This window comes from Ranitomeya variabilis, chromosome 3 (assembly GCF_051348905.1).
Source record: "Ranitomeya variabilis isolate aRanVar5 chromosome 3, aRanVar5.hap1, whole genome shotgun sequence".
NCBI classification, from domain to species: Eukaryota; Metazoa; Chordata; class Amphibia; order Anura; family Dendrobatidae; genus Ranitomeya; species Ranitomeya variabilis.
Genome location: NC_135234.1, coordinates 397,273,113 through 397,297,564, shown reverse-complemented (window position 1 = coordinate 397,297,564; position 24,452 = coordinate 397,273,113). Strand labels below are relative to the sequence as shown.

Sequence of the window (24,452 nt, the reverse complement as noted above, 5' to 3'; positions counted from 1 at the left end):
CTGCAAATGCAATGTGACGCCCGCAGACCATTCCATCAAAGTCTGCATTTCAAATGTCACTACTTCCCTTCCGAGCCCTGACGTGTGCCCAAACAGTGGTTTACCCCCACATATGGGGTATCAGCGTACTCACAACAAACTGGGCAACAAATATTGGGGTCCAAATTCTCCTGTTACCCTTGTGAAAATAAAAAATTGCTTGCTAAAACATCTTTTTTGAGGAAAGAAAAATGATTTTTTATTTTCACGGCTCTGCGTTGTAAACTTCTGTGAAGCACTTGGGGGTTGAACGTGCTCACCACACATCTAGATAAGTTCCTTGGGGGGTCTAGTTTCCAAAATGGGGTCACTTGTGGGGGGTTTCTACTGTTTAGGCATATCAGGGGCTCTGCAAACGTAACATGATGCCCGCAGACCATTCCATCAAAGTCTGCATTCCAAAACGTCACTACTTCCCTTCCGAGCCCCGGCATGTGCCCAAACAGTGGTTTACCCCCACATATGGGGTATCAGCGTACTCAGGAGAAACTGGACAACAACTTTTGTCGTCCAATTTCTCCTGTTACTCTTGCAAAAATAAAAAATTCTGGGCTAAAAATTTTTTTGGAGGAAAGGAAACACATTTATTATTTTCACGGCTCTGCGTTATAAACTTCTGTGAAGCACTTGGGGGTTCAAAGTGCTCACTACACATCTAGATAAGTTCCCTTGGGGGTCTAGTTTCCAAAATGGAGTCACTTGTGGGGAGTTCCTACTGTTTAGGCACATCAGGGGCTCTGCAAACGCAACCTGACGCCCGCAGAGCATTCCATCAAAGTCTGCATTTCAAAACGTCACTACTTCCCTTCCGAACCCCGACGTGTGCCAAAACAGTGGTTTACCCCCACATATGGGGTATCAGCGTACTCAGGAGAAACTGGACAACAACTTTTGGGGTCCAATTTCTCCTGTTACCCTTGGGAAAATAAAAAATTGTGGGCTAAAAAATCATTTTTGAGAAAAGAAAAATTATTTTTTATTTTCATGGCTCTGCGTTATAAACTTCTGTGAAGCACTTGGGGGTTCAAAGTGCTCACCACACATCTAGATTAGTTCCTTGGGAGGTCTAGTTTCCAAAATGGGGTCACTTGTGCGGGAAATCCAATGTTTAGGCACACAGGGGCTCTCCAAACGCGACATGGTGTCCGCTAATGATTGGAGCTAATTTTCCATTCAAAAAGCCAAATGGCGTGCCTTCCCTTCCGAGCCCTGCCGTGCGCCCAAACAGTGGTTTACCCCCACATATGGAGTATCATCGTACTCAGGACAAACTGGACAACAACATTTGGAGTCCAATTTCTCCTATTACCCTTGGGAAAATAAAAAATTCTGGGCTAAAAATCATTTTTGAGGAAAGAAAAATTATTTTTTTATTTTCACGGCTCTGCGTTATAAACTTCTGTGAAGCACCTGGGGGTTATAAGTGCTCACTATGCATCTAGATAAGTTCCTTGGGGGGTCTAGTTTCCAAAATGGGGTCACTTGTAGGGGAGTTCCAATGTTTAGGCACACAGGGGCTCTCCAAACGCGACATGGTGTCCGCTAACGATTGGAGCTAATTTTCCATTCAAAAAGTCAAATGGCACGCCTCCCCTTTCCGAGCCTTGCCGTGCACCCAAACAGTGGTTTACCCCCACATATGAGGTATCGGCATACTCAGGAGAAATTGCCCAACAAATTTTAGGATCCATTTTATCCTGTTGCCCATGTGAAAATGAAAGAATTGAGGCTAAAAGAAATTTTGTGTGAAAAAAAAGTACTTTTTCATTTTTGCGGATCAATTTGTGAAGCACCTGGGGGTTTAAAGTGCTCACTATGCCTCTAGATGAGTTCCTTGGGGGGTCTAGTTTCCAAAATGGGGTCACTTGTGGAGGAGCTCCAATGTTTAGGCACACAGGGGCTCTCCAAACGCGACATGGTGTCCGCTAACGATGGAGATAATTTTTCATTCAAAAAGTCAAATGGCGCTCCTTCCCTTCCGAGCCTTACCATGTGTCCAAACAGTGGTTTACCCCCACATGTGAGGTATTGGTGTACTCAGGAGAAATTGCCCAACAAAATTTAGGATCCATTTTATCCTGTTGCCCATGTGAAAATGAAAAAATTGAGGCTAAAATAATTTTTTTGTGAAAAAAAAGTACTTTTTCATTTTTACGGATCAATTTGTGAAGCACCTGGGGGTTTAAAGTGATCACTATGCTTCTAGATAAGTTCCTTGGGGGGTCTAGTTTCCAAAATGTGGTCACTTGTGGGGGAGCTCCAATGTTTAGGCACACGGGGGCTCTCCAAACGCGACATGGTGTCCGCTAAAGATTGGAGCCAATTTTTCATTCAAAAAGTCAAATGGCGCTCCTTCCCTTCCGAGCCCTGCCGTGCGCCCAAACAGTGGTTTACCCCCACATATGAGGTATCAGCGTACTCAGGACAAATTGGACAACAACGTCCATGGTCCAGTTTCTCCTTTTACCCTTGGGAAAATAAAAAATTGTTGCTAAAAGATCATTTTTGTGACTAAAAAGTTAAATGTTCATTTTTTCCTTCCATGTTGCTTCTGCTGCTGTGAAACACCTGAAGGGTTAATAAACTTCTTGAATGTGGTTTTGAGCACCTTGAGGGGTGCAGTTTTTAAAATGGTGTCACTTTTGGGTATTTTCAGCCATATAGAACCCTCAAACTGACTTCAAATGTGAGGTGGTCCCTAAAAAAAATGGTTTTGTAAATTTTGTTGTAAAAATGAGAAATCACTGGTCAAATTTTAACCCTTATAACTTCCTAGCAAAAAAAAAAATTGCTTCCAAAATTGTGCTGATGTAAAGTAGACATGTGGGAAATGTTATTTATTAACTATTTTGTGTCACATAACTCTCTGGTTTAACAGAATCAAAATTCAAAATGTGAAAATTGCGCAATTTTCAAAATTTTTGCCAAATTTCCGTTTTTTTCACAAATAAACTCAGAAATTATCGACCTAAATTTACCACTAACCTGAAGCCCAATATGTCACAAAAAAACAATCTCAGAATCGCTAGGATCCGTTGAAGCGTTCCTGAGTTATTACCTCATAAAGGGACACTGGTCAGAATTGCAAAAAACGGCAAGGTCATGAAGGGGTTAAATACAAAAAAAAAATGTTTTTTAACATGAAAAAAATAAACACGAGTTCAAATCACTCCCCTATTTATTAAAAAGAAAACCAAGAAAAAACATATTTTGCCACTACTGTATTTGTGAAATTCCAATCTATCACAATGTGACCGGTAAGTCTACGTTCACATTAGCGTTCGGCGCCGCAGCGTCGGTCGCCGCATGCGTCCTGCGCCCCTATATTTAACATGGGGGCGCATGGACATGCGTTGTGCTGCGTTTTGCGACGCATGCGTTTTTTTGGCCGCAAGCGTTGGGCGCAGAGAACGCAGCAAGTTGCATTTTTTTTGCGTCCAACTTTCGGCGAAAAAGGACGCATGCGTCGCAAAACGCAGCGTTTTAGCGTGCGTTTTGTTGCGTTTTTGTTTGCGTTGTGCGTTGCGTCGCCGACGCAGCGGCGCACAACGCAAATGTGAACGTAGCCTAAGAGGTGTTTTTTTGGCTACTGCAACACTGCAGTAAGACACGATGAAAATATCATATCTAACCAAAAATGGCATCAGTAAAAATTTAGCTTAGGTCACAAAAGAAAGCCCTCATACAGCGCCATATCCTGAAAAATGAAAGCATTACAGGCTTTGGAAAATGACTAAAGCAAGAAAAAAAATTTATGCAAATTTTTTTTAAAAAAAATCACCACTTAACCCCTTTATGCCATATGACATACTATCCCGTCGAGGTGACCTGGGACTTAATTCCCAGTGACGGGATAATACGTCATAGTGGATCGGCCGCGCTCACGGGGAGAGCTCGGCTGGGTGTCAGCAGACTCGCAGCTGACATCCGGCACTATGTGCCAGGAGCGGTCACGGACCGCTCCTGGCACATTAACCCCGGCACACTGCGATCAAAGATAATTGCAGCGTTCCGGCGGCATAAGAAGCATCGTGCAGGGAGGGGGCTTATTAGATCAATAAGATTGCACACTTACCCATGCTCAACCCTGTTGATAAAGCTACACTGCGAAACGCGCATCCGGGGTCGCCGGGTGAAGTGTGGGTCTCTCCCCTCTCTATTTAGCATGGGTAAGTGTGCAATCATATTGATCTAACAGCGGCATTTTTTGGACCCTTTCTTGTTACATGGGGACTGTATGGTGTACAATTCAATTTTGGGTTTTATATGCTACTATTTGTGTATATATATACTTGCTGCTTACCCTGGGGATGAATTTTGGGACCCACTTATAACCTGGCTACCGTGTTTTCGCTTTGATACCTCTGTGTTGGTATATATTGCTTACTGCATATATACATATGATTGTTATGGATTTGTTTACTATTTAGTCTGTGCAATAAAGTTTATAATTGGTTTTTAAATATGGTGTTTGGGACATTTATACTCCTTTCTTCTTTTTTGGTTCTATATAATCGGAGTTGTTCTTTTGATTGGGCACCCTTGGGGTGTTCAGGGAGGGATCTTTACCCTCAGCCACAGGATATATTGGTGCTTGTCGATTACGTATATATATGTACTCAGGACAAATTGGACAACAACTTTTGGGGTCCAATTTCTCCTGTTACCCTTGGGAAAATACGAAATTGGGGGCTAAAAAATAATTTTTGTGGAAAAAAAAAAGGATTTTTTATTTTCACGGCTCTGTGTTATAAACTGTAGTGAAACACTTGGGGGTTCAAAATTCTCACAATACATCTAGATAAGTTTCCAATAATATGGGGTCACTTGTGGGGGGTTTCTACTGTTTAGGTACATCAGGGGCTCTGCAAATGCAACGTGACGCCTGCAGAGCAATCCATCTAAGTCTGCATTCCAAACGGCGCTCCTTCCCTTCCAAGCTCTGCCATGCGCCCAAACGGTGGTTCCCCCCCACATATGGGGTATCAGCGTACTCGGGACAAATTGGACAACAACTTTTGGGGTCCAATTTCTCCTGTTAACCTTGGGAAATTACAAAACTGGGGGCTAAAAAATGTGTGGAAAAAATGATTTTTTATTTTCACGGCTCTGCGTTATAAACTCTAGTGAAACACTTGGGAGGTTCAGAGTTCTCACAACACATCAAGATAAGTTCCTTAGGGGGTCTACTTTCCAAAATGGTGTCACTTGTGGGGGGTTTCAATGTTTAGGCACATCAGGGTCTCTCCAAACGTGACATGGCGTCCCATCTCAATTCCAGTCAATTTTGCATTGAAAAGTCAAATGGCGCTCCTTCCCTTATGAGCTCTGCCATTCGCCCAAACAGTGGTTTACCCCCCACATATGGGGTATCAGCGTACTTAGGACAAATTTTACAACAACTTTTGGGGTCCAATTTCTCCTGTTACCCTTGGTAAAATAAAACAAATTGGAGCTGAAGTAAATTTTTTGTGAAAAAAAAAGTTAAATGTTCATTTTTTTTTTTTAAACATTTCCAAAATTCCTGTGAAACACCTGAAGGGTTAAATAAACTTCTTGAATGTGGTTTTGAGCACCTTGAGGGGTGCAGTTTTTAGAATGGTGTCACACTTGGTTATTTTCTATCATATAGACCCCTCAAAGTGACTTCAAATGAGATGTAGTCCCTAAAAAAAAAAATGGTGTTGTAAAAATGAGAAATTGCCGGTCAACTTTTAACCCTTATAACTCCCTAACAAAAAAAATGTTGGTTCCAAAATTGTGCTGATGTAAAGTAGACATGGGAAATGTTACTTATTAAGTATTTTGTGTGACATCTCTGTGATTTAAGGGCATAAAAATTCAAAGTTGGAAAATTTGCTAAATTTTCGCCAAATTCCCATTTTTTTTCACAAATAAACGCAGGTAAAATCAAAGAAATTTTACCACTACCATGAAGTACAATATGTCACGAGAAAACAGTGTGAGAATCACTGGGATCCGTTGAAGCATTCCAGAGTTAAAACCTCATAAAGGGACAGTGGTCAGAATTGTAAAAATTGGCCACGTCATTAATGTGCAAACCACCCTTTGGGGTTAAGGGGTTAAATAATAAACTGTGGGTTTTTTTGCAATTTTGAACTCGTTTGGAATTTATTTCCTGCTTTCTAGTGCATCATATGAGTACAACTTGCCCCGCAAAAATCAAGCCCTGTTACGGCTATGTGGACTGAAAAATAAACAAGTTATGGCTCTTGGAAGAAGGGGAAATAAAAATGGAAAATTACCCTGGCGGTTAAGGGGTAAAAAGAGGCAGCTACAAATTAAAGAGCTGTAATTCCTAAACCCTTAAGGCCCCGTCACACATAGCGAGGTCGCTAGCGAGATCGCTGCTGAGTCACAAGTTTTGTGACGCAACAGCGACCTCAGTAGCGATCTCGCTATGTGTGACACGTACCAGCGACCAGGCCCCTGCTGCGAGATCGCTGGTCGTGTCGGAATGGCCTGGACCTTTTTTTGGTCGTTGAGGTCCCGCTGACATCGCTGAATCGGTGTGTGTGACACCGATCCAGCGATGTCTTCACTGGTAACCAGGGTAAACATCGCGTTACTAAGAGCAGGGCCGCGCTTAGTAACCCGATGTTTACACTGGTTACCAGCGTAAATGTAAAAAAAAAACAAACAGTACATACTCACCATCTGATGTCCGTCAGGTCCCTTGCCGTCTGCTTCCTGCTCTGACTGAGTGCCGCCGTACAGTGAGAGCAGAGCGCAGCGATGACGTCACTGCTGTGCTCTGCTCTCACTGTACGGCGGCACTCAGAGCAGGAAGCAGACGGCAAGGGACCTGACGGACATCAGATGGTGAGTATGTACTGTTTGTTTTTTTTGGTAACCAGGGTAAACATCGGGTTACTAAGCGCGGCCCTGCACTTAGTAACCCGATGTTTACCCGGGTGCTGCAGGGGGACTTCGGCATCGTTGAAGACAGTTTCAACGATGCCGAAGTCGTTCCCCTGATCGTTGGTCGCTGGAGAGAGCTGTCTGTGTGACATCTCCCCAGCGACCACACAACGACTTACCAACGATCACGGCCAGGTCGTATCGCTGGTCGTGATCGTTGGTAAATCGCTATGTGTGACGGGGCCTTTACTCCCAATTAGGATGTGAATAACCTGAAATTAAAGCGGAGTCTGCTTTTTAAGCCCATGTTGATTATATAACGGTATCTTGATTATGCTTTGGTAAACCGCTAAAATGTAAAAACTTTTCACTGTCCAAATATTTTTAAACCTATTTGTGCAGTGTGTGTATGTATGTATGTATTATGTGCATGTGTATATGTGGCATGTACTGTATGTATGCATATATATTTACATTTACATATTGAAGCCCCCATTCACATAACCATGTGTATGTACCCTTTTTTGGCTGCTATTCCAGTTTTCTCTCCCATAGATAGGGGTGTTCACTTGGCCGGTACTTCCCTGATCTCTATGGGAGAGCCCCTACCATACCTGTATCGCAGTGGCATAATGGATCGGCAGTCCAAAATTAGTCATTCCATAGTCCTAACTCCCCGACAATAAATAGTTTGGGGCTCTCATACACATAAGACTTCTGAACGAATCTGTTATCGGTGGGTTTGTCACACATTAGTCTATGTGTAAGGGGCTATAGATGGTTAGATAAATATAATGTACAGTACTGTACAACACTTTAGGCAAGTTTAGAAAACATGCTGCAAAGAATCAATACTATAAAAAATAGAAGCCTTAATAGTTTATCAATTAGCAAAATGCAAAGTGAATCACAATGAGAAATATAAATTGAATCTTTAGTGTGAAAACTGTCATCAATATCGCATCAAATCAATTCTAGGTACACTTGCACACACGTTTTTAAGGAAATCACCAGGTAGGTTGTTCCAAACATCTCATGGAACTAACCACAGATCTTGGATGCAGCCTTGTACGAATCTTTCTCTCTTCATGTAATCCCACACTTACAATGAGCAGCTCAGGGCTCTGTGGGGGGCCATGTCATCACTTCTAGGACTCCTTTGTTCTTCCTTATGCTAAAGCTAGTTCTTACATTGACTGTATGTTTTGGGTTGTTGTCCTGCTGAAGAATCAATTTGGAGTCAAAGGGGTGCTTAACCCAATGTGGATGCAGTAAGTGTGCAAAACAGCATCATAATAATGAGATTATAAACAATGCATGTTGTACGGTTTATTAGCGGTTTCAGATTGTAAATGTTGAAGTGTCCTTGAAGCAGATAAAGATATCCTGGTTAGATCCACTTATGCTCCCACCAATATTTTAATCTAAACTATTTACTGATGGGCTGAATCTTATTAGTGTATACAGACCACTTGCACTATACTTTAGTTAACTGAGTTTTTGATATTTTTCCAGGCTGGCATTGATGGCGAGAGCATCGGGAATTGCCCTTTCTCACAAAGACTTTTTATGATCTTGTGGCTGAAAGGAGTCGTGTTCAATGTGACCACAGTTGACTTAAAGAGGTAAGAGAGAACTGTCAGAAGTAAAGCAACCGTACACAATGTAGTCATGAATTATTTATTTCTGGGATTTGGAAAACCTATATTTGACAGTATGAAGGTGTAGGTGTCTTGTGTGTAGTATATCTTATTATCCTCGGGCATTATACAGTAAAATTTCAGTAACTGTGCCCTTGGGTGACAAGGCTCGTTAAAGGGTCGACATTGACTGTTAGGATTGCTACTTTCAATAGGTGGCACTAGAGTTCTAGTCCTCTTCCTCTCTGAAGGGACAATTTGCATATTTCCCAGAGGAGCATTGCGGCTTTAAGTCTCCTCACCTTGACATGCTTATCAGGTCACTCTCCTCAAAGAGAAACGATACTTCTTGGATCCTGGTCAGACGCCTCTCAATCAGCCAAACCAGATCTCCACTTTGCACTGACGAGGGGCAGTACCCCGAAACACACTGTCTGCAAATTGAGATCCTCGTTTGGCTTTTATCCGAAGTCATGTGACAAGGCTTGTTTAAGGGTCAACATTGACTGTTAGGATTGCTACTTCCAATAGGTGGCACTAGAGTTTGTTATAATATAACAAATTTTATTGAAGTCAATTATGGAAGATAATAAAATATCAATTAAGACACAGAAGTACAATAATAGTGGGACATGAAAACAGAAGACTAAAAAGCAGACGAAGACCCCAATAAATGACTGAGCAACATCAATTGCACGCATCGATACTAAATGTTAGAAAATATATATATGATAGATTATATGTCCGAAAGTAATATATCTAAATGAATCTTTATATCAGGTGTCAAAATTACTGTGGTCCCGATATGCAAGAGACACTCCTAATATAAATAATGCCAGAGACAACCTAAAAAGCTTATAATAGGATAATCTAATAAATAGGGTCACTAGTATTATGATAGGTAGGCTATCAAGTTAGGTCATAGTATCACAGTGGGACACTAGGGTATATGGAGTCGTAAACCAGGGCTCATGAAAACATATGTTCACAAATCATATTAGATCAGTACCTGTAGCCATAGTAAACGGGGTATATGGTTTGCTAGGACGAACCTCGACGCGCGTTTCACCACCTCTGCAGCTTCTTCGGGAGGTAATATAGCGCTACCATAGGCTACATTTAGTGGCGTTGTAATTAAGGTGATTAGCCGTACGTGTGTTTGGGCGCATATCCGCCACGATGTGTCGTCACGCAGAGGATGGAGTTCAGTGCTTGCGCAGTCCGGTCGCATGTATTGAACATGTAACCATAACTATGCCTCGCAAGAATAGAGCACCCATCATCAGCTATGTAAACAGTGAGTAGATGAATACGTCTAGCTGTATTAAGACACGTCTTCTTCACAAATCGGGAGCGCCAGGCGAGTGGAGTACACCTTTGTGTGTGCCTCGTCAGAAATCCTACTCCATTCCCTATTTGTGGCATAGTGAACGCCAGTGCTCGTCCTGAATTTGAAGGGGGTCGACTAACATGCCCCCATCCTCTCCGAACCTTCTCATTTTGCGGGGACTTGGGGAAAATGGTGTGAGAACTACAAAAGTTGCAACATTTCAGCACAGCCTCACAATTGCGCAAGAACTGTACGACGATTTAAAGCTTTTTGTGCCACACTGGCGGGGTGGAAGCTTTGACAAATCAAGCTCTCTGTCTCTTTGTTGGCTGTAGGCTCCTTTTTTTTTATCTTGTTTTTTTTTTTTTTTGATATCCAAAAATAATACTTTAAATGTTTTGTACAAGATCACCAATTTTTATCTTCAGACGTAATAAAAGAAAGTGATTTTACATTGCACCCTTTCTTTTGTCCTTTTTAGGGTATGTGTCCACGTTCAGGATTGCTTCAGGCTTTGGTCAGGATTTTATGCAGGTAAAATCCTGACCAAAAATGCACCTGAGGTCACTGGCAGGTCACCTGCGGTGTTCCTGCGTGTTTTGCTCATTGTAGCAACATGCTGCGTTCTGAAAAAACGCAACGCATGTGCGTTTTTGCGGGACAAACGCATGCGTTTTTTAATGCACAGTGGAGACGGGATTTCATTAAATCCCCTCCACTATGCTGTAACATCTGGACGCTGCGTTTTTGACACTGCGGCTGCGTTTCCTGAACGTGGACACATACCCTTATGCGTCAGAAAATAACCAGTTTGTTGGCTTCTATAATTCACTGGATGAATTGCCTGAAAGCCATTGCTCACTGTAAAAGAAAATAGTTACTCTAAAAATAGGGCCAGAAACAGGAAATCTTGTTATATGTTAAGCTGAAAATGAGATGGACAGGGTGAATGAGTCCACTTCATAGCGCCTGTGCTCCGTTCTTCCGTCAGGGCTTTACACACAGCCTCTTGTTGTGTGCAGCAGACCCTACTAAGGATTCTGGGAGATGCCTATTGGGATTATGTAATGGTGAGCCAGATATTTGGGGGGATTTCTACTGTCTATACGCACATCCCTGCATCTGTATTCGGACTAATGTGCTTTTGAAAGACTTGCTTTAGTCCTCAACGCTTCCTAAAAATACAGTATATATAATACCGTATATACTCCACATCTGGCCCAAGATTTCAGATATTTATTATTGAAGGTAGGTGCTGAACAAGACACATGAATTTACGAAAGGCCAAATACTCGCTTCCAACTAATTGTACATCAATTCAATATTCTGCACCAGTCCATTTACTAATATGTTTCTATTAAGCTGTGCATTCACTGTGTTTGTGATCTTAGCTATATGACAAGAAAATCCCCTGGTATATACTTTAATGTTGCCATATGCCTGCATTCCTGAGACAGAGGTCACAACTGTGTCCATTGGCCTCCGCCTGGGTGGTATAAGTCTGCATATTTAAAGGGAATCTGTCAGCGTTATTGATATGTAAGATGACAGCAGCATGATGTAGGGACAGAGACCCTGATGTGTCCTTTAGTTTACTGTAGTTATGATAAATGACAGTTTTCTCTGTTGTAGATAGAGCAGAGCTCAGAATGCCATGCCCTGTGTAACCTCGCCCACACCACTGATTAGCAGGTTTCTGTGTATAGTGATAGAAAGCTTCTAATCAGTGCTGGGAAGTGGTTGGACTAGGAGGCAGGAGTCGCCTAACCCTGTAATGATAATCGGCTGATAAAACACAGATTTTATTGAAACAAAAAGACACAGCTCAGTAAGTGACACATTGCAGTAATTAGGGTCTCAGCCCTACACCATTAAGCTCTCGGATTACATAGCAAAAACTTGCTGACAGATTCCCTTTAACTGTTTGTATAAGAAAGTACTGTGCCTCTATACTTAAAGGGTTACCACAAATAAATGTGCACCATGAATGCTACATGTTTCTGCAATGGCTTTTGAGATTCGACCACAAAGCAATGTCAGGTAGCATGTGTGTCGCACCATTACAGGTATCTGGTTAGACCCAGCCTCGGTGATGGACAGGCAGAGGAGCATACTCCCACTACCTGACCACGTAGATGCCACGGTCAGAGGTTACCCTACGTTCACATTTGCGGTGTGCGCCGCAGCGTCGCCGCATGCGTCATGCGCCCCTATATTTAACATGGGGGCGCATGGACATGCGTCGCACTTGCGTTTTGCGCCACATGCGTCCCTGCGGCGCCCGCGTCTGGGCGCAGAGGACTCAGCAAGTTGCATTTTTGCTGCGTCAAAAATCAATGAAAAAAAGGACGCATGCGGCGCAAAACGCAGCGTTGTGCTGCGTTTTGGTTTGCGTTGTGCGTTGTGGCGCCGACGCTGCGGCGCACAACGCAAATGTGAACGTACCATTAGCTGTTGCTTGCTTGATCAGTGTAGTTATAGTGCTGAACTGTAATTATTGGTGATCTGAGTGTGGCTCTGTGTATCACCTGGATCCTGCAGAATTGGCACAAATGTGTGAGATCAGCCTGAGTTTTTGGATTCAGACTTGCCCGGGTCTTGATTGCTATATATGCATCATAGAGTGGAGGAATTTGAAGTCATAGGTATATAGTAATAATCCAGACATTCCTACAAAAACAAAATACGCACAGTATACAATTGGATAATGTAACCTGTCCATGTGTATAATGATATGGGACCAGTAACTGGATACATGTATCTGTATGTCATACATAGACAATGGAATGTGACTGCAGAGGCCGTTCACAGTGCTGTCTGAAGAAAATGGCTGTGACTTGAAGCTACTGACAAACTTGAGGGAGTCTGTACTACAGCATAGATATCGGCTCCTTCACTTTTGCACTTGTTCTTACAAGTAATAATATCCTTCTCCATAAGTAAAATAATCATTTACTTCCACAGTTTTTACAAGCAAATACCGTATTTACCACTTAAGATGATGTTGCCCTTTGGTTTCACATAGAAACAACACTGACCATAATTAGACTTTAGCCTGCTGAAGTGCAAGTGTTTAAGAGGAAAGGAATTTGGGTTATGAGTGTATAAGGGGATGCCAGAAACACACTTTGGCAACTTAGTGGTTTCCTGTAGTTGTTTTGAGCAAAGCCATGAATTTTAATTGCAGAAAATCCCCTAATACGACTTTAGGATCAGCTCATTGAACTGCACTTTTTCGGACATTTTCAGGTTCGGCAGAAACCATTGAGGTTTAGATGACGCTTACAGTACTGTCCTCATTTCTGCCCCACTGCTGTGATGATGGTGGAAAACATGCTACTAGAAAAGTGATTGGCTCTTCTGAAAAGGTCACTGTAAAAGTAGACACTTCCTTTTAATTAACTCAGATTTATGGCAAAATGTAAAAATACGATTTGCGCCTTAAGTAATAAACTATGATCCTCCACTTTATCCTTGCAGGTCTTCTCAACATCATGTGTGTAAAGCTGCAAAGTGCTTGTGAAAGCAAGCATGCTTGCTATTTACTTTTTATTACATATCTTTCCATTCATAAAAACAGAGGGGTTTTTAACAATACGGCCGGGATCACACTTGCGAGTGAAATGCAAGAAACTCGCACCAATACCCGGCACTGCCGCCGGCACTCGGGACCGGAGTGTTCAACTGCATAGAAATACATGCAGCCGCACGTCCGGTCCCGAATGCCAGCAGCAGTGCCGGGTATTGATGTGAGAGACTTGCGCGAGTTTCTCGCATTACACTCACAAGTGTGACACCGGCCTACTGTGTATTGTTCATTACCTCTGCAGTCTGTCAGCAGTGACCGGACTTTTAGGCAAGAAGTACAGTGCTGGCAAGCTCTATGCTGTAGATCTTGGAAGAGCTGCTCTGAAGCTGGCCGGTGTGCTTGATCCAACCAGCTGGAGAGGAGCTGTAGCAGCATTGGAGAGTGCACAATTCAGGCTAAACGGCTTGAAGTCAGGAGGCAGGGGTTTGGTGCGTACTTGAATCATGGGCTTGAGAACTTTCATCATCCCCCCCATCCGTCCCTGCACTACATAACATACTGTAACTTGGGCTCGTGTTACAAAGTGTGGAGATATTATTTTATGAACACTATGGGTTGACATTACCTTATAATGAATTGGCTCAGTGTTTTTTGTTTGTTTTTTATTTTTTTGTGTAGAAAACCAGCAGATTTACAAAATCTTGCACCCGGAACCCATCCTCCATTTATAACCTACAACCATGAAGTAAAGACTGATGTGAATAAGATTGAGGAGTTCCTGGAAGAAGTACTCTGCCCTCCAAAGTAAGTGATGGTTCAACGTTTGAGATTTGGTAGTCAGGTCTGACTACAATGATTGACTGGTAAAATGAGCTCAGTGACATTAGTCACCTGTCAACTGACACCTCTATGTGACCTGATCTGACCTAAAACTGAGTCATGGAAATAAGAGACCCAGTACACTGTCCTGTAGTAAATCCGAAGCCTTCACATTGTAAGGTACAAGACAGACTTGCATTACACTTCCATTAGGCCTTATGGCTATTGTGCGAACAGTCCCTCATGGCATAAATGATGGTTGCACTAGCTGATCAAATATTAACATGGTTTTAAAAAAGCATTTCATTATTTTAGGTACCGTAAGCTGGCAGCACGACACCCAGAATCGAACACAGCTGGCATGGACATATTTGCCAAGTTTTCTGCATATATCAAGAACTCCCGGCCAGATGCCAATGAAGGTAATCCAACCACACAGATTGTTTATTTACTATGCAGCTTACTACACACATGGAATGGCTGCCAATGATTGCTGTGTGGCCAAAATCTATCTCCCCCCAACTTCGAGTCAGGCGGACACTCGTATTTATTTTAGTAGGGAGAGGAAAATAAGCCAGTACTGGAGAAGTCAATCAGCATCTTATACTCTGGGGAACAAATAATGAGGCATGTTGCAATCCAATGCCCCCGTATATATTACACGATTGGCTCCTTTAGCTGGTTGCAGGGGGAAAGTTCAGACATTTATCTAATGATTTTTTTTTTGTGCAAATTTCTGTTCTCACAGTTCCCTGACAGATCATGTTTTCAGGATTTCCTTAGTATTGCACAAGTGATGAAATTATTATTAGGCGTCAAAAATTGCCACGCGTTCTTTCACCTGTGCAAGGCTAAGGAAATCCTGAAAACATGATCTATTGGTGGGCTGTGAGGAGTGGAATTTAGGAAACACACACTGATCTAATGTATAGTGCCAGCATTTGGTTCAGATGCTCTTCCCAGAGCCCAGAATATTTGTTATACAGTGTATTTGCACTGATCCACTCCAAAGCCGGCTGTCAGTCAATACCGGGGTGTGCTTGCATGACTGAAAGCCAGAGGCACCCAAGAGAAATGGTTCATTTTCTCCTAGGCGTCGAACTTTCCATGCTGTAGCCGGGCACCTCCGTAACGCTGTTAACCTACAGATTAACAGTGTTATCAGACCTGACAGGTTCCCTTTACAGGGTTGTTTAAACCAAATCAATACTGCTTTACTCACCCTCTTCGTATTCTGTGCTTAGTCTCTGCCACTGTTCCCTGTGTTTATTGTCTGCGGCATGGACAGAGCTTGCACCCAATCAGTGAGCTCAACAGCTTGTGCTGTCAAGTTGTGCTGACCTCAGTTATAGGCTGGAGCCTTGTCTGTGGCAAACACCTAAAGTAGAAGCAGTGGAGATTCAGTTCCGGACCCGGGGATGGTGAGTAAATCACAGTTTGTTTGAACCAGTGTCGGCACTGGTTCTCCAAAAGGCGGCCACTTCACTTTCCTCGCCATTAGACATCTGGAGGAAGAGAGAACAGCCACAGTTTTCATTTTTTTTTCCAGATAAGTTACATACAAAACTGCAGTAGTGAATGTGGCTTGATAGGTATTCTAGGGAATGGCTATTTTATGTTAGCTAAGTGCAGACGTTCACATTGTCACACTGCCCTCTGCTGTCCTGTGACTGTAGTTTACGTGTCTTAATGAAGTTCACTGTGAAGAATGACCAAGTTTGTTTTATTAACCCCTTCATGACCTTGGGATTTTCCGTGTTCGTTTTTCGCTCCCCTCCTTCCCAGAGCCATAACTTTTTTATTTTTCCGTCAATATGGCCATGTGAGGGCTTATTTTTTGCGGGACGACTTGTACTTTTGAACGACATCATTGGTTTTGGCATGTCGTGTACTACAAAACGGGAAAAAAAATTCCAAGTGCGGCGAAATTGCAAAAAAAGTGCAGTCCCCAATTGATTTTTGTTTGGCTTTTTTGCTAGGTTCACTAAATGCTAAAACTGACCTGCTATTATGATTCTCCAGGTCAGTATGAGTTCATAGACAGCTAACATGAGTAGGTTATTTTTTATCTAAGTGGTGAAAAAAAATTCCAAACTTTGCTTAAAAAAAAACCAACAAATTGCGCCATTTTCCGATACACGTAGCGTCTCCATTTTTCATAATCAGGGGTCGGTTGAGGGCTTATTTTTTGCGTGACGAGCTGGCGTTTTTAATAGCGATCAGGTTAATACTTTTTTTTTATTGATAGATCGGGCGATTCTGAACGTGGCGATACCAAATATGTGTAGGTTTGATTTTTTTTTTTTTAATTGATTTATTTTGAATGGGGCAAAAGGGGGGTGATTTAAACTTTTATTTATTTATTTTTTCACTTTTTTTTTTTTTTTACTCTTTTTTTTTTTTTTTACTCTTTTTTTTTTTTTTTTTTTTACTTTTGCCATGCTTCAATAGACTCCATAGGAGGCTAGAAGCAGGCACAACACGATCGGCTCTGCTACATAGCAGCGATCATCAGATCACTGCTATGTAGCTGAAATGCAGGTGTGCTATGAGCGCCGACCACGGGGTGGCGCTCACAGCTACCGGGGATCAGTAACCATAGAGGTCTCAAGGACCTCTATGGTTACTATTCAGAAGCATCGCTGACCCCCCGATCATGTGACGGGGGTCAGCGATGCGCTTATTTCCGTCCGGAAGCGCCGGTTAAATGCCGCTGTCTGTGTTTGACAGCGGCATTTAACTAGTTAATAGCGGCGGGTGAATCGCGATTTCACCCGCCGCTATTGCGGGCACATGTCAGCTGTTCAAAACAGCTGACATGTCCCGGCTTTGATGCGGGCTCACCGCCGGAGCCCTGCATTAAAGCGGGGGATCTGACCTCGGACGTACTATCCCTTCCGAGGTCAGAAAGGGGTTAATAGAAAACGCAACACAAATGATATGCTGCATTTTTTTTTCCAGCGTTTACACGTATTTTTTTTTATGGTTGAAATAAATACTGCAAAAACAGTGAAATAATTCACACGCTGTAGTACTCAAATTCAGTCGGGAAAAAAAACTGCATGTGCATGAGATTTCTGAAATACAGTAAAATGCAGCTTCTTTTCTGCAGAAAAAAAGCGCTGCAAAAACACCACTTATGAACATAGCCTTAAAGGGTTATTTTCATCTCAGATTTTCGTAGCCCAGGTGGGTGTAAGATCCCGGCCACCTGAGGCAGATTTGAAAAAACAGTCGAGCACAATTGCACCACTCTGTTTTCATAACTGCCATAGAAATGAATGGGAGTTATGGAAACCACTTATTACAGTGAGCTCTGTTGTTTTTGCAACCTGGGAGGTACACCAGCAGTATAGCTCGCTCTGCTACACTGCGTTTATAACTCTTTCATTTCTATAAGAATTACGGAAACCTTGTAGTACAGCCGCCCTTGGCTATTTTTTGTAAGCCCATCTCTGGTGGCCGAGAAATAGAATTAGTTACTAACCTCTCAGTTATAAAAGGCAGAGATGGGAAGAACACTTTCAAGTGGTTGTCTTTTATATTAATCACCTATTTTGGATGAAGTCATCATCAGATCAGTGGTGTCCAAGACTCTGCACCCCAAACATTGAGCTATTCTCCACTCCAACAGGGGCTATATGTGGTCATTGCCGAGACCTGTCAATCAGCTACAATTATTGAATATGTGCTGCATTACCTGTGAGCGACCACTACATGATATACAGAGCTTCGGTGCTCCGTTCTGTACACGGTTTACTTTCGGCCACTGCCGGAGCTGATTACACTTGATCAAGAGGAATGCGGAGTCTGATACTGTCAGTCTTATATTAGTATAAGGATATAAGAATAGGTCATCAATATAAATACCGTAACCACTTTAAGATGAGTATGAGACCACTAATGTCTTTCCTTTTTTTTAAGGAAAACTTCTAGTTTCATTGCGCTTTTTTTTTTTTTTTTAGCACTAGAAAGAGGATTACTGAAGACGTTGCAGAAGCTTGATGACTACCTGAACTCGCCCTTACCTGATGAAATCGATGAGAATAGTATTGATGATGATACAGTTTCCAACAGGAAATTCTTAGATGGGGATGATATGACTCTAGCTGATTGTAATCTTTTGCCAAAGCTTCATATAGTAAAGGTACAAAAAAAATAGAAAAGCGTTGCTTAGCATGGTGTGGGAAACTACTGATTTTTGGTAACTAGCCAGCTAACCTTTGCTATATATTTTAATTTTACAGGTGGTGACAAAAAAATACAGAAACTTCAATATCCCAAAATCGATGACTGGGATCTGGAGATATCTGAGTAATGCATACAGCAGGGACGAATTCATCAACACTTGTCCATGTGACCGAGAGATAGAAGTAGCATATGCAGACGTAGCCAAAAGGCTCACCAAGTGAACTGTGCTTTGTAACCAGTCAGGGCCTTAATCCACAAAAAGATCTCTGGGGATTTTCATTGGCAAAATGTTGTGTTTTTTTTCTTATTTTCTCCCCAAAAACATCATTTTGTTTTCTGATATTTAACACAGTGCAAAACAAGGCCTAAAGTATGCAGAGTAAGCCCCTCCTTTCTAATTTTATAATTTAAGTCCCTTTTTAGTACGAGACGTATTTCTTGTGATCGGAGTAGGTTACATATATAAATACTGGTTGCCAAGTACAGTATTGCAATCCCATACACTATTACAAAAAATATTTTAATTGAAAACATTGACCTAGAAAAGTTAGGTATCTATCTTCTAACCCTCAGTCATAACTATCCACATAGATTAGCTACTGTGCCATACTAGATTTCATCTCGACACCCTTTAATAGTAAAAATGTGCCATTGTGACATAATAATCTGTAAAGCAAGAGATTTGCATTTTATATATCTAGAATATATTTAGCCCTTTAAGAGCAGAAAAAAATATTATATTGTACAGGTTACAAAATTAAGTGTGTCGTAACTAGGGCCTTCATAATGAAGAACAATAATATTTATGACCCGGAGTTTTCTCAGAGACAAAAGATCCATTTTCTTAATAGGTTCTTGCAGGGAATACTGTATCTCCTGAATGTTACGGAGCTTCTAAAGTAAGGTCAGTACTATGGAAATGATCTTTCAGAGTGGGTATTTAGGTGCCGTCACCAAATACTAGTCCCATTTCCTGCTAAAATTGGCAGCCTAGCCACTAGATGTTTGTGACATGGTAATTTTAAGAAAATGGTTAGTCTCCGCATAACGTTTTGGAGAAGAAAAAAATAGTGGAAAATGGAAAATCAATTTTGGTATGTTTTATTCCTGCCCTCTATGGCTCGTTAAACACTACTACAACAGTCAGTTGGCCAAAACTGCCTAGGCTTTGACTTGATTGGGCTGACTGACAATTTGCATAAAATCTTACACACATATAGAGTTTAAGCCAATACACAGTCCGTATCCACCCCAAAGAAAAAACAAAAATCTAAAGAGATATAAATAAGACCATGTAGTAGATGCACTCTGCTTTGATAGCAGTGCTTACATATGTCTGAGTCCCACTTGGTACAAAGCTGAATCTTTCTCAGTGATAAAATGCTGCTGCATGGACTAAGGGGACACTTGGTCCTTTCCATAAATCCCAGTCATTTCAGTGGAGTTATCTGGTGTGGCCACCTCCAAAATGGGACAATAGCTCATCTGTTTTCTGTTTTTATTGGGGGTCTAAGTAGCTGGATCTTCACTTGTCTCGAATTGACATGGATATAAACAAAAGGTCAACTAAAGACAAAGGTTCTGATGTGTTTTCATTATTTGACCACTTGTCTTTTAAGAAACATATATGTATAGTTGTTTTGTAATTATTTTCCATGTATGACAAATCAGTATAACTGAATAATATTAACTTTCCCAAGTAGATTACGTTCAAGCCTAGAATCAACGAGGATCAGCAGAGAAATACGTTTTAAAGCAGGTCTGAGAAAATAACTGTCTACTGTAGATGAGCAAACTATTGGCACAAACACTCATTATTGGTTGTATCATCCAAATAATTTGCGAGTTCATGGCCATATTTAGCAATAGCTACTAAACCACCACCCTAGGTAATGCTTTTGAGCTAATTCTAACTCTTATTTTTTATTTTTATTTTACATAACAGCATATTTAATGTCTATGTAATCTACAGCAATGCACCAAAGGATTTCAGAGTTTAATTTTTGAGTAATAGAGTACTAACTCTGTACAAAGATTATAACGTTTCATGTATTCATGTTGTTCTGTCCTAAAGTTAGAAAACATAAATGCATCTTGTTTTGGCCTTAGAGTACTAAAAACAGTTAGGGGTCTGCAAAATTGTACAAAATCGAAATTAGTGAAGGGGTTTTACTTGCCCAACAAAGTATTTTAGAAAAATCTGACAATTTTAAGTAAGGCATAGGCTTCTGATCTAATCGTTGTTAATATCTTGCAGTGCATCTCCTTACATACTTTAGAATAAAGAATGTACTTAAAGGGGGGGTTAAAGGATTAGAAAAAATGGTCTTGCTTTTAGTCCAGAAATGGTGCCACTGTTTTGAAAATAAAACAACCATACCTTCTAATAATGGACAACCTAATTAAGATCTAAAAGGGACCTGACAGTAAGCTTTCCTAGTATGAAGTTATGTCAGTTTCCCTTAAAGTTCAGTTAATGGGTTCATTTGCATCCCACTGTATGGTCTACACAAAATGCGGCTTGTGTGCTAGAAAGTGAATCCTTACAAACAGAATATAAGGAGACAGGACGGCATGAAATTGTGTTGTGACCCCATTTATCTCTTAACGGCTTAGGTCTATATTTTGCCAGCTATTTTTATGCCCTACTTCAGATTTGAGCGATGCCCAAATTTTTGAAGATGTGTCTTTTTAACAGTTGTTAACTTGTGTTGAGTGATGTGTAATCTCAGTAGTAAGTTTTGGTAGAATGGCATTAAGCACATTGTCTAAAACTATCTTATCAGTCAACACTTTTATTCCATTGCTTTGGCTTTATATGCGGCACATTTATCCTATATACAAACCAGAAATACAAATTTTCCTGTACATTCCCCTCCAGAGATCAAGATAAATTGACCTCTATAGAGACATTCTCAGAATCTGCCTCCTGGTATCAAGCATAGTAGAGAGGCAATTGACTATAGATGAGTCTTGAGATTCTCATTGGAATGCAACTATTGCATTAACTCGTTGTAAGGGAGCTTCTTTTGTGTCAGCATGTGACTTAAAGGGAATCTGTCAGTAAGATCTATCTATTGCTGCATTCTCAAGTAATTAGCAGTTTTTATGAATATGCAAATGAGACATCAAGTACTGTAAGCTTGAATGAGCACTTATGGCTTGTTAAATGCTCTTTCACACCCAGAGCACTTAATGCTTCATTTCCTATTAATAAAAACTGCTACTGCTATTGACTTGGGAATGCAACAACAGATAGAGGATATGAAAAGGTTGATGGAATTTTGAAGACTGGCATGCACATATTTGCGTTTATGTAGGGGAGGCATTAGTGACAGATCCCCTTTAAGACACATGGTTGGTTTCAAGTAGGATTTGTAAGAATTCCATTCCTGCTTGATTTGTATACAGTACAAAAGAAACGTCCTAGTGGGTCTGCTGACAGGGAGTTGTTCACAGAAATGGCTACAATGTGCACATATGTATAAAGCAATACATACAATGTACCAGTAATGCTGTTTGAGATTAATCTTTTGCAAGATGTGACAGGTTGCTTAGTTTGCACTTTTCTTGCTACCTGTCTGTCTGTTATTCCTTTACTTATGGTATATCTTCAGGGAATTATGAGACTGTTAAATGCTTTTGTTACAATTTTATCTGAAAAGTGTCCTTTACTTATTCTTGTACCTCTTTTTTGCGAGAGCATAATCTCCAGTTAGACTAAAGTTTATTTTTACTGACCTGTTTCTTTTTATTACATTTTTTACAAGAAAACACAGTGAATATAGGCATATTTGTCCAGCTTTAACACCATGCTTAACAGTTTTCTAAAAACAATGTATTGCTTTTTCAATTGAATATGGCATTTTCATGTTGTGAACTATAGATTAATTATGCTGTATATAATTTTGGTTTTGTATTTGAAGTTTCTTTGTATAAGCAGTTTGTGTTTTCTTTTAATTCACAATATGGGGCTTGGTCCTTTGCTTTGTTTTATGTTCACATAAGAAACATTTGTTCTATTACATCATTCTCTGTTCCCTACAGCTACTAAGGTAATGTACAGTTTTATCACATGAGTACTATATACAGCTTAATTCTTATGAATTGGTTAATATATAGTGTCAACTCTTGTGTGCACCACACATGGCACGGAGATGATATATAGGGGTTCTCTAATATTATATCCAGCATGCCGTTATAATGCTATGCATGTCTAGTTCTAGTAGTATTGCTCTAGCACACATATTTCTACTTAAATATTACAATCCAGCTCTAATCTTGAGGTCCATGATGTCATGGGACAGACATTTATTTTTGAATGTAATGGCGAAAAATATTTAAGTAGATTTTGATGGGTATCTGCTCTTTCAGTCCATAGGTTAATTTGTATGGATGAAACACAAGTAAGGCGGAATACTCGGATCGTAAATCTTGGCCAAGTGAATATAGGAAAGTCTTTAAAAAGAATCTGTCAGCCGGTCTTTGCTATATAATCTGAAGACGGCATGCTGTAGGAGTTAAAACACAGATTTCATCAACGCCTCTCTTTCCAAACTCTGAGGTTTTGTTTAATGATTATGTAATGATTGTTTTAGCACCATTAGCTTGTCAGTGGGACCCAGCAGTGTGTGCTAGTCACACACCCCCTCCTGTGATAGGCACCTCACTGTCCATGGACATTGTATATAAAGAGCCTGGTGTGGGCGGAGTTAGGTTTCTCAGCTCTGCTTCATTGCTAAATCGAAAAGCTCTGATTGTGTCAGAACCACTGTACCCAGTAAATTAAGTGATACATCGTTGGATTCAAGAACTTTTTGCCTTTATCAGGCTTCTCAGATGAGGTATCAAACACCTGCTGACCGATTCCCTTTTAATGCTAAATCTACTAAACAAACTGTTTACAACATCCCAGAGAACTACGTTAATATCCCCTCCAAAAACCTTTCACATAATTTGAAAAAGAAATGTCTGACTTGAGGATTAGAGGTGTTGCCTGACAGTAAAATTTGTATTTTTTTTTTCTACCATGGATGGTTTTCAAATGGCAAATGGAGGCATACTTGTCTTCCAGAGCAGAAACTACTTCCAGAGTGTTCTGTGCTGTATTCATGGGGGGCTCTGGAAGGTGTGCATGCCTTAAGGCCCCGTCTCACTAAGCGATTTACCAACGATCACGACCAGCGATATGACCTGGCCGTGATCGTTGGTAAGTCGCTGTGTGGTCGCTGGGGAGCTGTCACACAGACCGCTCTCTCCAGCGACCAACGATCAGGGGAACAACTTCGGCATCGTTGAAACTGTCTTCAACGATGCCGAAGTCCCCCTGCAGCACCCGGGTAACCAGGGTAAACATCGGGTTACTAAGCGCAGGGCCGCGCTTAGTAACCCGATGTTTACCCTGGTTACCAAAAAAAACAAACAGTACATACTCGCCTTTCGGTGTCCAGGTCCCTTGCTGTCTGCTTCCTGCTCTGACTGAGATCCGGCCGTACACTGAGAGCAGAGCGCAGCGGTGACGTCACTGCTGTGCTCTCACTTCTCACTGTACGGCGGCTCAGTCAGAGCAGGAAGCAGACGGCAAGGGACCTGGACACCGAAAGGCGAGTATGTACTGTTTGTTTTTTTTGGTAACCAGGGTAAACATCGGGTTACTAAGCGCGGCCCTGCGCTTAGTAACCCGATGTTTACCCTGGTTACCAGTGAAGACATCGCTGGATCGGTGTCACACACACCGATTCAGCGATGTCAGCGGGGCCTCAACGACCAAAAAAAGGTCCAGGCCATTCCGACACGACCAGCGATCTCGCAGCAGGGGCCTGATCGCTGGTACGTGTCACACATAGCGAGATCGCTACTGAGGTCGCTGTTGCGTCACAAAACTTGTGACTCAGCAGCGATCTCGCTAGCGATCTCGCTATGTGAGACGGGGCCTTTAGTTTCCCATTTTCAAACAATACATGTCTAGAATTTTTTATTTTATTATACTTTTGGACAACTACTTTTAAAGTGAATTCTACAG

General features: G+C 41.3%; 1 protein-coding gene across 3 annotated transcripts in view; it reads left to right on the top strand.

Moving 5' to 3' along the window:
• Nucleotides 1-19,699, top strand: part of CLIC4 (chloride intracellular channel 4) — a 180,285-nt gene extending 160,586 nt beyond the window's left edge. For all 3 annotated transcript variants that reach the window (XM_077296135.1, XM_077296133.1, XM_077296134.1), the window contains exons 2-6: nt 8,437-8,546; nt 14,099-14,224; nt 14,555-14,661; nt 18,205-18,386; nt 18,487-19,699. In XM_077296135.1, coding sequence (XP_077152250.1) covers nt 8,491-8,546; nt 14,099-14,224; nt 14,555-14,661; nt 18,205-18,386; nt 18,487-18,651 — 636 coding nt within the window. In that variant the 5' untranslated portion in view covers nt 8,437-8,490 and the 3' untranslated portion in view covers nt 18,652-19,699. The remainder of the gene's footprint in view (nt 1-8,436; nt 8,547-14,098; nt 14,225-14,554; nt 14,662-18,204; nt 18,387-18,486) is intronic.
• The last annotated feature ends 4,753 nt before the right edge of the window (nt 19,700-24,452 follow it).